This window comes from Anopheles darlingi, chromosome 3, assembly GCF_943734745.1.
Source record: "Anopheles darlingi chromosome 3, idAnoDarlMG_H_01, whole genome shotgun sequence".
NCBI classification, from domain to species: Eukaryota; Metazoa; Arthropoda; class Insecta; order Diptera; family Culicidae; genus Anopheles; species Anopheles darlingi.
In genome coordinates, this window is record NC_064875.1 from 42,771,244 (window position 1) to 42,788,575 (window position 17,332).

The 17,332-nt window shown below is 48.9% G+C and overlaps 2 protein-coding genes across 2 annotated transcripts in view; both read left to right on the top strand.

The window, feature by feature from the left end:
- LOC125957196 (four and a half LIM domains protein 2) overlaps positions 1–17,332 on the top strand; it is an 88,759-nt gene that overhangs the window by 1,922 nt on the left and 69,505 nt on the right. The window contains exon 2 of the mRNA XM_049689716.1: positions 11,905–11,990. Coding sequence (XP_049545673.1) covers positions 11,905–11,990 — 86 coding nt within the window. The remainder of the gene's footprint in view (positions 1–11,904; positions 11,991–17,332) is intronic.
- LOC125957217 (uncharacterized) lies at positions 8,742–11,451 on the top strand. The gene is made up of 2 exons (XM_049689766.1): positions 8,742–10,086; positions 10,155–11,451. Exons 1-2 carry the CDS (start codon positions 9,588–9,590, stop codon positions 11,348–11,350), a joined length of 1,695 nt encoding a protein of 564 aa, XP_049545723.1. The 5' UTR covers positions 8,742–9,587; the 3' UTR covers positions 11,351–11,451.

The window sequence follows — 17,332 nt, forward strand, 5'->3', positions numbered from 1 at the left end:
AGCAAGATGGTCAAGGCAGACAGAAGCAGAGCGCAAACTTCGCATTCGCATGATCGACTCCGTCAAGGTCCCGCCATCACCGCGGCTGTCTTTATTACTTTTTGATGATGTTCTGGCGCTTATCGTGGCCGTTATCGTTGACTAGCCGCCTATGTTTCATGGTGTGACATGGTTTTGCGTTGGGAAGCCCTTTCTCTCCTTCCCCCAAATTAATGCACCATCGCCGCCAGTGGTTGAAAAACGTCATGCGATGTACACCTTGTTGTTCTCGGGAACGGGAACTCGGAAACTGTTTGCTATCAATCGACCCGTGGAACCAGACCAAAGGTGTTCCCGGGAACGGCCTTCTAATCAATTGCCTTATCTCGTCAATCATGGTGGTGATGTACCGACCGCGCATCGAAACCAGCTGCTTATCGGTGACACAGTGTTGCCCTGACACCGGGCACCACACCGTACGATATCGGAACATCGGCCATACCATCTTCCCTTTTTCCATCTTCCTGTTCAAACTGATTGATAAATGTGATGTGCCGCGTCGGCGCGACAGCGACAGCGAAGACGTCGACGTCTACGACGCCGACGACGGGACTATGAAGCGCTTTTTAAGCGAAATATTGTGGACGGGACCACGAGCTGACCAAGCGCCCAAGCGAAACGAGGCAGCTAAGACGTGCGGTACGGTGCACTGTTATTCCGCCAGCCTGTCCGCCAGACCACTCCCGGCCCCATGGCCAGTAGTGTGTGTCATGCATAATGCATGACATCATCACCATCGCACCAATTTCGCGAATGAACGGCGCATTCATATATCGGTTAGCCCCGTTGGCCGGCGCTGTGCATCTTCCGTCTTCCCAGTCCAGCGGGGAGGTTCGTGCTCCAGTGCGGAGTGCATCTGAAAAACTTGGACGCCGGGAATTAAATCATTTAATTAATATTCCAAAATGTACGGTTATACCCATCCAATATGTATGGCAATCGTGTGCCGCCATCACTTGTGGAAGATGAAGAGGTCGTAACGTTGAAGACAATATTGAATCCATTTTCAATTTCCGCTAAATAAAGGATATAGTGGTGGACGGGAGCCACAAGTGGTTCGCATCGGGACTGGAATCCGGAACGTTTCGATCTCTGGTTGCATTCCCAAGTGTTGCTTGCAGGATTGGTGGTACACCGAGCCGATATCTCCTGCAACATTCCAGCTAGTTCGATCGAATGACCATCGATCGATACATGGAATTTAAGGCTTTCGGGGCACAGCTCTGGCTGCACAGCTGCAAGCTACCATACCGAATTGACCTTTCACGCGGTGTGCGCGGAAGTATGGCGAGGACAAACCCGAGGTCCCGATCGCCTTGACACGCCGGAGACACCTTGCATATAGGCGCAGCAAGGCAGAGAGGAGGCAGACAGGCAGAAGCTGTGGGGGGGAACACTTGCACCGAACAACAGCGACACCCAACAGCCACTTAACAAAATGATATCGCTCTACCTCTGTACGTGTGCGAAGGTCATGAGGTGCCTCCTCGCAACCCCTTGCTAAAACCACTTGCAGCGCGATCGTCTGGAGCGAGAGAGAGATCGACGACGAGACAATCAGTGGGTCCGGTGCACCAGCGCCTTTGTTTGGGGACATGGGAAGGACACATGTAGGCTTTTGTTCTGCAGACATGCCGGCGTGATATCGCGCATCCCGGAGGAGGGGGACCCCTCCTTTCTCATCCAGCTAGTGAGTGCCGCCGATGCATAATGGAGCAGCATTAACCATATATGTACAACAATTCAATAGACCCCGGGGCTAATTAATTATGATACTCCAATTCTGACCAGGGGAGGAAGCAGACGGTGTGGGTACCGCCGAGGTGGAATGTCGTGCGAAAAACGTGTTACCTCCCAATTACAAGGGTTTCCGCCGAGTAGTGCGCCGCTGTCGTCTGGAAACATTTTATCTGTGTCTGAGAAGCTGCATGACTCACTCCCCCCCACTCGGTCCGGGGATGCAGCGTCTTTATAAAGTGTGCCCGTACGGCGGCGAGTGTGTACGGCCCTTGCGGGACGCTCATAAAATACGCGATCAGCAGCCGAGCAGCAGCTCGACTAGCTAGAAAAGTGTCGAGAAATGCGAGAAGGAATTTTTGAATGGATTGAAATGAAAGATAGTTAGTTGCCAGTAGTGTTAGGAGGGGGATATGGTTTTTAGTTTTTTTTTTCATATTTACTATTTTCATATTTACATTTTTTCATGAATGCTTAAGCTTTCAAGAGTATTGCGTGAAATTTTTTGATAAATCTAAGCAAAACTCTTCGTTTTCAAAGTTGGCGCCGATCTTAGATAAAATATACTGGACCGATCGATTTGAAATTGAAATCTGTACATTATTTGGCAGGCAGCCCCATCGAATTTTCAATGTAAATTGTGGATACTTTTCCTTTAAAATATGCAAAACTTGTTTTCTAATCCAAAATTATGAAAAGCATCGCTTTTTTAACTTTATAAAGCTATCAGAAATCGAAAAGTTGCAAATTCAACAAAAACTCAATGAGGCTACTTGGATAAAGTTATAATCTATCAAAAGAATAGTGATTTATATATTTTCGATGATCCAGAACAGAAAGCCATGATGTGCTCCGAAAAAAATACATTTATGCTGCTATGCTGCTAAGAACGTAGTTTTTAACTAACCTTTCTCAAAATACGACAAAATATTCTTGAAAAGTAGTAGTTTAAAATGAAATATAAGTAAAAAAAATAAGTTGAATGGTTTCTACACTAAAAATCTTAAAAAATGAGCCTTTTTTGGCCCGAATTAACCACAACCCCTTAAACGAAACTCTACTACCGGCTCTAGAGACTCATCCCCGAGACTTATCCAACTGATTGACGGTTTTTGTGCACTGTACTCCGCACCCCGGGCTCCATATTCCTTCACCCGCTGCACGCCCCTCGCCTATAGATCAAGTTTTTCTGCCTCTTTCTCTTATTCCGTTTGGTTTCATTCTCAGTTCCCCCAGATCGCGCACGGTAGAATGTGTTTTGTTTTTGTTTTCTCGGGTTCCCCCCTATTTTTCGCCCCACACTCCACCTTGAGACATTGAACCGCGGCGATCGCGGAACGGACTCCAGCTATGGAAGGGTAGAAGAAACCTGCTACGGCTGCTGCTGCTGCTGCGAGAGTGGCGAGAATGTGCAGAGCAAGCAATCTTCGCGTTGCTTTCCACTTGTGGCCAAGGATGGTAAATCTTTACCTTTAGTCCGACCGGATCGTGTCCTGAGGGACGATTGCTTGCCGCAAAAAAATACTCGTCTGGCCACCATAACAACCGGACTTGAGAGCGGCCATACCGTATGACTCACGTGCGTAAATGATTGCTTTTCGTTCCCCTTCCGTTTGGGTGGACACAAGAGTCGTGACGAGAAGATCGTAGAGTCAGAATTAATAAGCAACTTTTTGGGACAAATTGCTTTAATTAAGGGCAGAAGGAGTTCTTGAGACTTGAGTGAATTTTAAAGAGCCATTTATGTGATCCTACTTTGAACGATCACACTAGCTCTCTGCGACGTTCGCCACCGGTGGCAACGGGTCACGAACATCGCGCATCACCGGTTTCTCGGTAAACCGTTCTGCGAATTCCTACAAAGTTGCTCCTGCTGCAATTGACCGCTGCATCCAGTGCACTTTCGAAAGGCGTTCTCCTTAAACGGGTAACCGGTGTGCAACGGTATTCGAAGAAAGTGTCACCAAAACGGCCTTTTGCTGAAGAAGGCAAAATCGATCCAACTATCCAGAATCGCCGTTACAGTCGGGCAGTCGATACGCCCCACACTGCGCACTAGTCGATGTTGAGTCGGCTGGCGGCTCGACCAACGCAACATTGTGTGTGCGACGGCGCATTTGGCGTGTGGCTGGCGTTTTGCATAATTATTTATTCAGCTCATGCTGGTGTGCTTGTGCAACCCTTTGGCACCACCCTCATCATGCAGCAACAGCAGCAGCATCCACCGATTGCCCTGGGATCGCGTTTGAGTTGTTTTAGGGCAGAACTACTTTGCGATGGGTACCCCAGACGGTATATGATGCTGGTAACTGCACACAATGCGCTGAAGATGGGAAGAATGTAGCGCACATAGCAAAAACAATCACCGAAAACAGGGTTACGGCTACGACGGCTCCGGTTACCTTCTTTAAGCCGACTCCCCTCCACCGCCGTATCTACCCGACTGAGGGTACAATTTTCAAATTAATGCTTCATTTCCGCTTCCGGTACCGACGCTGGCATCGGCTCCGGTTGATTTGTCTGTGGGTGCGGCGCCCGCTTCTCGGCTCACGAGCCCGCGAGGATGACGAGAAAGCTGAGAAAATGCAAGACAAAACAACATCTCCCGGGGCGGACGGACGGGGAAGGTAAGGGAGAATCGAGCCAAGTGATAATTGAGGAGGGACCACTTACGGAATGATCTCACCCCCGGGTACGATCTTCCACGTGAAGCGTAGCCGCAGAGAAAGATGAAGAGAAAGGGGGAGAGGGAGAAGGCGTCGCAATGAAGCGCGGTAAGGTGAGGAGTGATCATGTCGACGCCTTGGGATGCTCGTGGTTTCCCCGCCATTTCCGGCAATCGTATGCACGCACGGCACGGCTGAAGCTGCGGTGTGAGGGGTGGATCGAGATGGAATTAAAACAAAAATAAAACCAAAAATTACCCTCTCATACACCTCGTTCGGCAACGCTCCCTCTTCCCATCCCCCTTCCTTCGGCCGTTGCAAGAGGGAACAAGATAATAGTGACCGGCGCTTCTACCACACGGTGCGCGCTGCGGTTGCACCGCAGGCGATCGGATCGTTATGGGAAACAGATGCAGATGCCGCTGCAGCAACAGCTCAGCAGAAGAGAAGCATTCCTGGCGTATGCGATCGCACGTCCCTTCAGGCCTCACACGCTGTTTGGTGCTAAAAAGTGAAACTTTATACTTCAATATCCTTCAAAATTCTACAATATGATGCCACACCACATGCGACATGACTGGTTGGGATGGAGTGAGTCTGCCCCTAGGGACCGGCCAGAGTACTTACGTTACTGGGTTTTATGATCTTCTAGGATCGCTTACATGTTTCTCTTTGCAGCAGGTAGAGCTGGAAGAGTGGAAGGCTTACCGAAGGACACACGCTTCCACATGGCTGCAGTATGTTTCAAGGAAAAGCAATTTCGAACCATTTCCTGTCATCTTTACAAACATTGTGAACAGTTTGTGAAAGTTTGTGAAAATACAGCACCAAGCCGCCGTTGTCTGGTTACTGTTTGTTTATCCAACTCTTCTACCTCAACATCTGGCGGTTCGGCGCAAACGGCGCATCTTCTTGTGCGTTCCATGATCTTCACAGGAAATTCCACAATCGCAACTGGTTTTCGTTTTTTTTTTTACTGTTCCAATAACCAATGCTTGGTGAACAGAATGGACACTGCAACACCGTAGCGAAATAATGCAAATCCGGGGTGCCATTGCATTCGATGTGCAGTGCTCGGCATCTCGTGGACAGCCGAATGTAGGGAGGAAGTCGAACGAGCTATAAGACGAGTGGTGCGCGTCTGTGAAATTGACACACTCGCGAAGGCCATTTGCACGAGGCGCCTGGGATGGAACACGTGGCGTTGCACCATGATAAGAGGGCCTGCAACGAGCCCCTTCGTAAGTCTTAAGTCGATATGCATTCTATCAAGAAGTTTCCTTCTTGTGGGGTTTTCTGAAACTGGGTCTATGATCGTATCAAAATCGTTTCGTACAAACAGTCGTTTGGATGAAAGTTCCAAAGATCCCCCCACCGGGAGAAGGACAACGTGAGATGCAGGCAGGCTCACGTCATCGTCATCACACTGCTCCTTCATTCGACATCTATTAATACGCCGGACGCCTCCGCAAGGCTAAACCATTTTAAAGCACCTCACGTTCCAAGCACACCGCTGGCCAGTAAGTGTGGGACCGGAAATCCCCCTTTGGTCGAGAGCAGGGGATGGCGATGATGATGATGCTGAAGGCGAACTCTGAAGGTGGCGCACGGTTTTGCGAGAGACCTATCGCCTTCGTCATACCGTGCGCTACCGGTAAATGCTAACGCTCCATCGCAGAAACTTGGAGAAGTTTCTTGCTTTTTCTTTCTAATTTGTCACCACGTTTCGGACCACATCTCTCTCTCTCTGTATCTCTCTCTCTGGTCTCCTCCGATAGCCTCCAAGGTAATTAATGAAGCAACGACCTGGTTCTTGTATAAGCTAGGCCTGCATAGTATGGCCCTGGTGAAGGTCTTAAAGACCGTACACATGAGCATTAGAGCCAAACACCACCAAACGGTCTCTCACCGGGGGGCACCTTCCGAAACCGGTTAGCGCGTGAAGGTAGAGCGAAGATCATTCCAGCTCCATCTTCTCTATCTTCAATGTTGTTTGGTATCTCTGCGCGAACCTTGCGCTGTCTGTACCGACACTTGGATGTCCCCGTTTTTGTTTCGCCCAACGTGCACAAACCTGCCACAGCAAGTACGCTCATTTCGCAATGCTCGTAGTGGTGTGTAAAAACGTAGCATGAATTCATCAGGATCCGGCCGCGGCTTCGTGGCGAGATTATTAATTATTGTGTAGACCATTACTCTTAAACTTCATCGCGCCATAACTTTCGCGGTGTTATTGATATCGTCCATTGCTAAGCGGCTTATTACCTGGTGAAATCCTTGGAGAACAGGACACGTCACCGGCTTAAGCCTGCGCTGTGCTGAACAGAACGAAGCCTGAAACACAACACATTGTTCAGTTGTACCTGTTGTTGTTGTTGCGCCTGAAACAACATCGAATACCTGTTTCCGAGGGTGACCTCTGGTGCGAGCGGACATAAATATGTTTATGCAGAGCGTCAATGCCACGACCGATGGCAGCCGCTGAGTGCCCTCTCCTGTAAATATACGGAACATCAATAAACAGGCGCTACGAATCGTTTCACCCGTTTTTATGCCATCCTGCGTATGAGGGGGAGGACAGCAGGGGCACTCACATCTGCATACTGTTTTTGTTGTTGGTGTTGTTGGTTTTGGCACCAGGCACTACACCACCATGAAACTAGGTCCAAACAACCGAGAAGCGAGTTCCGGGATCCAGCCTTGTCAGCATGATTTCCGCCCGATTCTGCACGGTCCACAATCTGGAACGAAAGCAAAGCAAACGACTATTGAACTATCTGTGGAGGGAATAATGGGATGGGAGGAAAGCTGGATAAAATCGGGGCACCTTTTGGAGACTTTGCAGAACCGAACCAGACATCGATCAGCAGGCTAAGGGGCATCAGCGGTTCTCATCCGGGTTCCCGGAAGGCGATTGATCACAGTGTCGTTGGTCGGTCACCGGTAGTGCCGTCTGATGAGATCATCGATCTACATTGAACCTCCGCCACCCACCCACCAGCCAAAGCAGTGCGCAGTGGTGGTGAAGGTGTGCTACAGGTGATGGTGGGTTTCCCTAGAAGGTCCCTCCCCAAAAAGGTCTCGCCTTCTAGCGAGCGCGCACACACAATCCACGTGAAAGCTCGCCTGACCTGAGCTAAGCTCTCGCACAATACAGCCAACGCGATTCGCCGGCGCCATCCTACGCCCGTTTGCGTGGCAAAAGTGTCCCGCGATGCGATGGAGCATGAAGGGGGTTCGGGGTCCAGTTCGGTAGGCAGAGGATCCGCTACAACACGGTGCCTTGAGTGACTGTGCTACTTCCAAATGTGGTGCCATGAGCAAGCGAAGCGCCCAAATTCGTTCCTTTACATGGTGTTGCCCCGGGTGTTCTCCAGGTCGTCCAGACCCGTTCAGATCGGTCGCGGTTTCCTGGTTCCCGCGGCAGGTACACAATGGATGCTACAAGCACAATGGTGATGGTCAGAAATGCTGCGAAACCGAATCCATTCGATCAGATATCAATTCAACGATCACGCCGCTTTACTGGTACCAGAGCCAAAGCCTTATGCAAAGTATGGTGGCCACGTTGACATTTTGGAAAGGTATCTGTACAATTCATTATAGCCGGTCATTAACATTGATTGCTAGGGGAAGTAATTAGTTCCCTTTTCTGCAAATTCTGCCAACCTGCTCGTTGCTTCCATCCCATAGTGGTGATGACTCGGCTACTAACCGCTCTCGACCGGCACCACCACTCGCGATCACCCCCCCCCCCCCCCCCCCCCCCCCCGTTTGTCGTTGCTCGTTTCGCGCACGCTAAAATTGTGGATTTTGTTTTCGATAGCCTCATAATCCGCGATGACGAAAGAGGAGTAGAGAGAGAGAGAGCGAAAAACAGGGGAGCAAAACCGGTGCGTAGGATGGCAATAGCGATCGTTTGGAGGTCTAGTGGCTGTGGGCGCGCAGGGTGGGGAACCGGTCGACCGGTCGGGTCGACACGAGATGCGATCAGCGGAGCAACAACGCAACACCCAACGCCTCTGCCAGGTCGGCCGATTCCGGCTGCGCCGCAGAAACGCCAGTCGCTAGTTTGCATCTCGAACGATCGCAGGCAAGGCAGAGCGTTACCGCGTGAGCAGCAGCAGTAGCAGCACCACACAGACCACAGGACAACGGTTGCAGCTTCTTCTTCGTTTTCCCTGCCTGGTGGAGACGCAAACGCTTTCACGGGACCGAAACGTTTGACCGGAAGTTCCGGAAATCTCTCGCGAAGGGCATCGGTGTCAAGTGTATAGTAAACGTAGTGGTATCATCATCATCGGCATCATCATCGGCATCTTCATCGGCGCAGCGTGTTGTACAGACTGTCTGAGGTGGCCAGGTAGCATCATAAGAGTACGTTTCGCAAACCCGTTAGCTGGCCCTCAACAAGCACCACACCGTACCAGCTACGGCATCTTCATGGCATCTCGGAATCAGCATCAAACCAGTTCGCGAAACCGCCGGTCACCGGTACACACTAGCCACTAGGGGACCACAGAAATTTAGTACCGAAATACACACATTTCGAGCGGACCGCAGAACAGGTTTTAAAACGCTTTCGCGTTGACTGCAAGTACTGGCACGATCGTGATTCCCTCGAATGGTGTGATCCAGTTAAGACATCTTGGCCTGGTCTGTGTCTGTGCAAAACAGCAATAGTGCGGTTGGAAGTCGTTTAGGGGGCAGCAAGTACTTTTGGAACCTTCTAGCCTTCAGTGACCTTATAGTGTTCGTGCTGCCTCAAAGCCGTCAATAGTCACACGTGCTACGTTTCAGGTGGTAGCAGCTTCCCTCGTGTGAGATCGCTGTATTGAGTTACCATGCGCAACACGGTGTGGCCCCAAGTACGATGCTCCTAAAATGACGTATATCGAATTAGAATTGTAAATGATAGTGCTTGCTCCGGTTCTATAGAGAACACCATTGTTCTACATTCTGTCGCTCTGGATGGTGTGTGCCGTATGGATTTGAGCAAAAACGGGTCGAGCAGCAGCCAACAGCAGTCACTAACCACGAACGAACGGAGGATGAACAACGCGTGTCGTGTGAACAGTGAGCAGTGAAAGTGATCTCAATTCCAGTGCTTCTCGGTTTAACGTTCAAAGATCTAGTCCAAGCATCATGTCCTTTCTACGTACATTCCGTTCGAACCTTATTCTTAGCACAGCACCACCAGCGGACACAGGAAAGAGTGCTGGTGGTGGAGGTGCTGTTAATGGACGAAAGAGCTCATCTCAAGGACGTAAATCGCAAATCGATAGTGATGATCGAGTTGGAGGTACCACCACCACCGCTCGAAGAAGTAGCAACGGGATGACAAATCGAAATGGTAATGGCGGTAGCACGACCGCCAATCGTAACACCACCAACGATAGCCGTTATGGTAAGGAGAATCCCGCTCCGATAGTGGTCTATCTGGATAAACCTGGGCAGGAGGTGAAAAAGCCGGCCAGCATTCTGCGCACAAACACTTTCACCACGAAGCATAACGATCACGTTCCGGGGCCGGAAGGATCAGAAGGTATCCGATACGGTAGCACTACGATTAGTCGGAGCGATACGTTCACGATCGATGATCCGGTACCGACGGTTTACTCCAGCACCTTCACTCACCGTGAGCGTAAGTAATTGGCCAGCCAGGTAGTTCGCGAATGTTGGCTAATACCATATATCTTCTATCTTTTATAGCACTGGACGTGTTTGAACCACTGTACGCGAAGAATATCGAACTCGGTTCGAACGAGAAGCTGCCAACGGTGGTGGATACGCGGACCTATCGGAAGAAATCACGCAACAGCACCACTTCGAAGCCGGTCCAGAAGGTGGAGAGCTTCATCAAGCGCTTCGAACGGACGCTATTCAACAAGCATGGTTCGAACGATCGTAACCGCAAACAATCGACGGGTGGTTCGACGACGGCGCGAAAGAACTCGTCCTCGGCCGGCAGCACCGACAGTGGGCCCCGGTTTCGTGATGTCGGCATCAACTGTAAGCTGGACGAGGAGGAACGGTTCCGGGCGAAGGTGGAAGCGATGCGCCGATCACGCCAAGGATCGCGCGATTCCATCATAAGCGGCCACAGCACGACCAGCGGCATGGTCCAGCTAAGACGGCCCAATGCCGCCCCCGAACGTAGTCAATCGCCCACGAAACGATACTCGATCACGCAAGATCGTCGTTCATCCTCGGCCAGTAGCTTCGCCCTGGCTCCACTGGAAGAGCGGGCCCGCCACCTTAGGACGCCTTCACCACCGCAACAGTACGGTGGAAACTCAACGGTAGTGGTACCGTTGTCCATCGATCGTCCAACCGAAAGTAGCTTCCTCAAGAGCCGCCAGAAGGAGATCGAGATGGGGTACAGTGTGGTAACCAAGCGGCAGCAACCACCGCCTCCTTTGACGCTGCCCGTCACAAGTCGATCGTCACCGGAACGGTACGCAGTGACCACGCAGCGACCGACGGGACGGCTTCAACCAACCAGCTATGCTCAGGAGGAACCACGAGGACGGGATCAACTATACTCAACGTTTGTTATCGCACGGAATGCTGGCACTAGTGAGGATCCTACAACACCCCGATTCCGAACGGATACATACCGAGCATTGAAGGACGAATACGAGCAGCAGCAGCAGCAGCAGGCGCAGATGACTAGACCGATTGGCATTGCCAGTCCCTTGCCGAATGAAGAGCGGCCCTCCAGTGGTGCTGGTATTGCTGACGTGCCGGCCAAGGATTCAGCAGCTTCCGATCTGCCGAAGTACACGTTTGGGACGGATATGCAGCAGCGTCGCAACCGGTTCCAACAGTTTCAGCGCTCGTTCAAGAAAATGGACGACAGCGCCTCAGATGTTTCCGTCCAGCAGAGTTTCTTTGTGGCAATTTAAAGCGGCAGTTGTGCTTGTTCCCTAATGGAAGTAAAAAAAGAGATGTGACTTTATTTTAACACCCAAGGCTGTTATTAATATCAGAATAAAACGTTGTCAGTACCCGCAAGTCGTGAAAGGTGTACGCGGTTTAATATTCCAGCAGCAACGCTTGGATGACTAGATTGGGAATCCGAAAATGAAACGCTACTTATCTTACCAGACCGCTGTAAACTTTGTTTGATCAATCATGTTACCATTTTTAGTTGTAGCAATAGCCGAGAGATATTGAACACGGAAACGATTTATATAAATCAGAACGTAGGTTGTTTATTTCTGGCTCAATCCTTATATTCTTCCACTCGCTCGGTTCACATTGTCAGAGGAACTACAAATACTTCGTGGGCCTATTATAATAATGCTGCTTAGAGTGGCCTTTCACGTCATGACAAAAAAAAACCTTTTCCTACGCTATTGGAGCATAAGCGCAACATAAATCTAAATTCTCAACAGGAATCACCTGCGGAACTGTAGTACATTAATTCTCACACGGTTATCATATTTTATGCTTTCAGGGCGTCGTTATCAGCGAGGTATTCGATGGTGCAGAATGCGATAACTGCCCGGAACTTTGTCCAGGATTTCGGCCACATGCTTGGAGGTACGTGAGTCTTTCTGTTTAGCTGATACTGTCGATCTAACATCATCTCGGGCGAAATGGTTCCATCGTTCTGGTTTCCCGCGTTCAATATTTATTGATCACAGTCACTCTCACCAATCCGTTGCGTTTCTTCACGTGACTGGATGATCCCACTCGTACCGGGTTCTGATGTCCACCCCGTAACGGTTGCCGGAATGCAGAAACAGTCTGCTGCTGCTGCTTCTTCTTCTGGAATCGGCCTCTGGCTCTTTGGGGGCAGATCCTTCCGATGTGGCCGACATCACGGCAATTGAAGCACTTTCGAGTGGTGTACTTGCAAACGAAGTTCACATGATGCTCTTTGGCGCAACCCGTGCAAGTTACTGTGCGTGGCTTGTTGACGGTGCGGGTTCTAGCGACCGATGGATTCGCCCGATTATGCGAAAGGTGCACATTTTGCGATAACGTTGGGCGGCTGCCGCCGGTGCAGGCTGACGATCTGGTGACGGTTACTGTTGGCAGTCGATGGCTGGTGGGCTGAGGATCCCACGCCGGCTGCTCGTCATCAGACTCCACTGAACAACAACTTCCCATCGTGCCGGTTCAAGATGACGGTAATAATGCTGATAATTCTGAGACTGCTGCACTGTTATCTAACAACGAGAACTTTGTCGAGAATCTGCGTGGTTCGTTCTTGTGGCTGTACGGCAAGGCAAAAATGGAGTAAAAGCAATCCAACGCCATAAGTACTCGCGAAGAAAGCACCCGAGAAACCAAATTGAGAGCTTTTGAAAAAAAAAAATCTTGTACAAAGCCAAACATCACAAAAAAGCTCTGATGTTCGACTTTGTACTAGTTTGACATGTGGCTTCGTAGTAGTGAGAGTTCGGCTTTGTACAAGTTGACCCATGAATATAAACGTAAACGGATGAACTTTTGGAGAGCTTTTAAAAGGCGTGGCCAAAAATTTTCTTCAAAAACGAAAAAGAAATGGCGATCGCCGCCATTTCGGATCGACGATCTTCTGTCTGTCTCATTCCCTCCCCGTTCTAGCTAGCTCGCTCTGTCGTCATCGTCGTACCCCACAAACCATGGAATCCATGTTTTCGTATGCTCACTGTAGGAGTGAACGCGACGTCCGATGAAACAGCGCTATACGAAAGCGCCATTTGCAGATTTGTGTGTGAGCGCGAACGAGATGGCTGATGAGACGGCAATACTTTCGGCCGCGTTCATCGGCGCCATCATGATTCCGCTTGAAACGCGCCGAACTTTGTTCGAATCTGGATGCGACACCGTGATTTGATTTACCTTTTTTGGCACAATTACCGCGATTTCCGACAATAAAAGCGCATCAAATGGTCGTACGATAATGGTAGACCTTGTCGCGAATGAATTTGATCTGCTTTTCAGTCAACTTTAGCCGTTTTATCTATTGCACCGCAGCTGTTCGCATTCAATGAAACAGCCGCAAGAACTTGCATTTTTCCATGTTTCTAGACCCATTCCTTCGTCAAAAAGGATTGCATGATGTACATGTACAAATCTACAACATTTTTCCTGATTATCCGAGTACATTTACCTGCCACAATTTGGCACAAAACGGCGAGGAACAGAGCTGTTTTTCTTAACATAAAAGAGACGGGAATGATGATCCGTTTCTTCGCACTGTTTGCCACGACTGTAACGAAGCAGATCATCATCGATGCACCGGCCAGGATATGAAAACGGCGTTAGAAAAGATCCGCCCTAGAAGAGCTAGGCAGTGATGAAAACGCAGCGCGATCTCCGCCCACGACAGCAAGAAAAGACGCGCGCGTTTCTTGCGTGGACGAGAGATGGGAAAGGGGCGAAGATGTCCATCTTCACAACATTTGAAAGGGTTAAGATTGGAGCGGGAAAATGGCTAAAACCAATGGATGTTTTTGCATGCTTGTGCAGTTGCCCAATCAGAAGAGAACAACAAAACAGCAGCAGAACAATCGGCAACAGCATCCGGTGCCAAGCACGAAACGCAGAATGCAGAACAAAGGACAACAATCAGCGCAGGATGTACGAACAATGGGGGGGAGGAGGGGTTTGTAGCGAGGAGAGCGTGTGCACCAAGGTGTTTACTACGCGTTGGTGATAGCCACCGAAAAGGGCGTTGTCGATGCAGCTAACAGCAGAAGAAAACGATCGCGAATCTGTCATGTGTTGCTGCATTTTGATAGACGGAAAACATGCTCAAGAATGGCTGAGTTTTGTGCTCAAAACGGCATCTTTTTATGTTGCATATTCCTGGGAAAACCAAATATAAGTTGTTGCTATATCCTACGTTAGCTCGTCTATCTTTGCTGCGCAAGAAAGATGCATACGAAGTGCATCAATCCAGACGCACATTGCGCATAGCGATTGGCCAAAAGTTGCGTTGATTTGTCATCACCGTTTTATGGTGCAATTGATCTGCACAATGTTCCTGTTGTGCGTGATGATCGTGTGCGCGGTTTCCAATACACACATGATGCGTGACACCATTTTTTTGTTGAACATAATGTTTGTTTTTCAGTAAAATCAATGTGAATCATGATGATCATTCGAAGGCATGTTTGTGACATTGTGAACAATTCAAAATGTATGAACTTTTTGTCACAATGCACGGTCTCGATTTCACGTATTGATGTAGCGTTTATGAACAGGTGATCATCAGCAAAGTAGTTAGTTCAGTGTGTTGCGTGTTAGAAATTCCCATCCCCAATCCTATCATCTCCTTAACATCATTCCACTTCATAGACATTCATTCATCAACATTCATACACAACGCAGACAAACATACCGACAAATCTCGACCACGACCACGACCTACGACGATGACGAGAGAGCAAGTTAGAACGGGGAGGGAATGAGACGGACAGAAGATCGTCAATCAGAAATGGCGGCGTTCGCCATTTCTTTTTCGTTTTTCAAGAAAATTTTTGGCCACGCCTTAAAAGTTCTCAGGGTTCATCCGTTTACGTTTATATTCATGGGTTCAAAAAGATAGTGTTATATGGAGCTCTCATCAGTGTTTATTCACCTGCCAAAATAGCGTGTTATCGAACATCAGAGCTTTTCTGTGACGTTCGAAATGGTATTAACTTTTTTTTTTCAAATCACTCAATTTGGTTTCTCGGGTAGGTCGTGGTCGAGAAATGTCGGTATGTTTGTCTGCGTTGTGTATGAATGTTGATGAATGAATGTCTATGAAGTGGAATGATGTTAAGGAGATGATAGGATTGGGGATGGGAATTTCTAACACGCAACACACAGAACTAACTACTTTGCTGATGATCACCTGTTCATAAACGCTACATCAATACGTGAAATCGAGACCGTGCGTTGTGACAAAAAGTTCATACATTTTGAATTGTTCACAATGTCACAAACATGCCTTCGAATGATCATCATGATTCACATTGATTTTACTGAAAAACAAACATTATGTTCAACAAAAAAATGGTGTCACGCATCATGTGCGTATTGGAAACCGCGCACACGATCATCACGCACAACAGGAACATTGTGCAGATCAATTGCACCATAAAACGGTGGTGACAAATCAACGCACCTTTTGGCCAATCGCTATACGCAATGTGCGTCTGGATGGATGCACTTCGTATGCATCTTTCTTGCGCAGCAAAGATAGACGAGCTAACGTAGGATATAGCAACAACTTATAGTTGGTTTTCCCAGGAATAGGCAACATAAAAAGATGCCATTTTGAGCACAAAACTCAGCCATTCTTGAGCATGTTTTCCGTCTATCAAATTGCGCCAAAACAACACCAATTCGCGATCGTTTTCTTCTGCTGTTAGCTGCATCGACAACGCCCTTTTCGGTGGCTATCACCAACGCGTAGTAAACACCTTGGTGCACACGCTCTCCTCGCTACAAACCCCTCCTCCCCCCATTGTTCGTACATCCTGCGCTGATTGTTGTCCTTTGTTCTGCATTCTGCGTTTCGTGCTTGGCACCGGATGCTGTTGCCGATTATTCTGCTACTGTTTTGTTGTTCTCTTCTGATTGGGCAACTGCACAAGCAAGACATTTTCCCGCAGCACTTTAACCCGTTCAAATGTTGCGAAGAGATCTTCGCCCCTTTCCCATCTCTCGTCCACGCAAGGGACGCGATCGCCCTTCCTTGCTGCCGTGGGCTGAGATCGCGCTTCGTTTTAAGCACTGTCTAGCGCTTCCGTGGGGAATCTTTTCTATCGCCGTTTTCGTAACGTAATCTGTGCACTTCATGGCATCATCTGCCTCGGTACAGCCGTGGAAAACGGTGCGAAGAAACGGATCACCATTCCCATCCTTTTTATGTTAAGAAAAACAGCTCTGTTCCTCGTTGTTTTGTGGTATAAATGCAAGTAAATGCACTTGGATAATGAGGCAAAATGTTTATCATTTGTACATGTACATCATCCAAACTTTTTTGGCGAAGAATTTGGGCTAGAAACATCGAAATACATGTTCTGCCGGCTGTTTCTTTGAATGCGAACAGCCGCGGTGCAATAGATTAAACGGCTAAAGTTGACCGAAAAGCAGATCAAATTAATTCGCAACAAGGTCTACCATTATCGTACGACCATTTGATGCGCTTTTATTGTCGGAAATCGTGGTAATTGTGCCAAAAAAGGTAAGTCAAATCAGGGTGTCGCATCCAGATTCGAACTAAGTTCTGGCACTTTCAAGCGCAATCATCATGGAGCCGATGAACGCGGCCGAAAGTATTGCCGTCTCATCAGCCATCTCATTCGCGCTCACACACAAATCTGCAAATGGCGCTTTCGTATAGCGCTGTTTCATCGGACGTCGCGCTCACTCCTACAGTGAGCATACGAAATCATGGTATCCATGGTTTGCGGGGTAGTACAAAGTCGAACATCAGAGCTTTTTTGTGATGTTCGGCTTTGTACAAGATTTTTTTTTTTCGAAAGTTCTCAATTTGGTTTCTCGGGAAAGGCGTACTAGGCCAACTCTGCGCGGAGGCGGACCAACTTTTTTATTTTCAAAGTTGAAGCCATGGGAGGAACATCTTCGTGTGAAGCCGATAATCAGCGCCGCCGTCAGCAGAACCGCAACCAGAACCGGAACCAGAACCGGAACCGGAGCCAAAATAACTCTGCAGCACCCGCCGTAAGGCAACCGCCAAATCCAACTCCGGAGTGTGTGGTTTGCGGACACTCGGGACATATCGCCGCACATTGTCACCATCGATTCAATCGGTGTTACATTTGTCGTCAGGAAGGCCATATTGCTTCGGTTTGCAGAGCCGCAGTTCATCATCCGGACAGCCGCTACCGACCGCAATAGTTTAAGCCGTAACAAATGGCTAAAAAGTGGTAAGA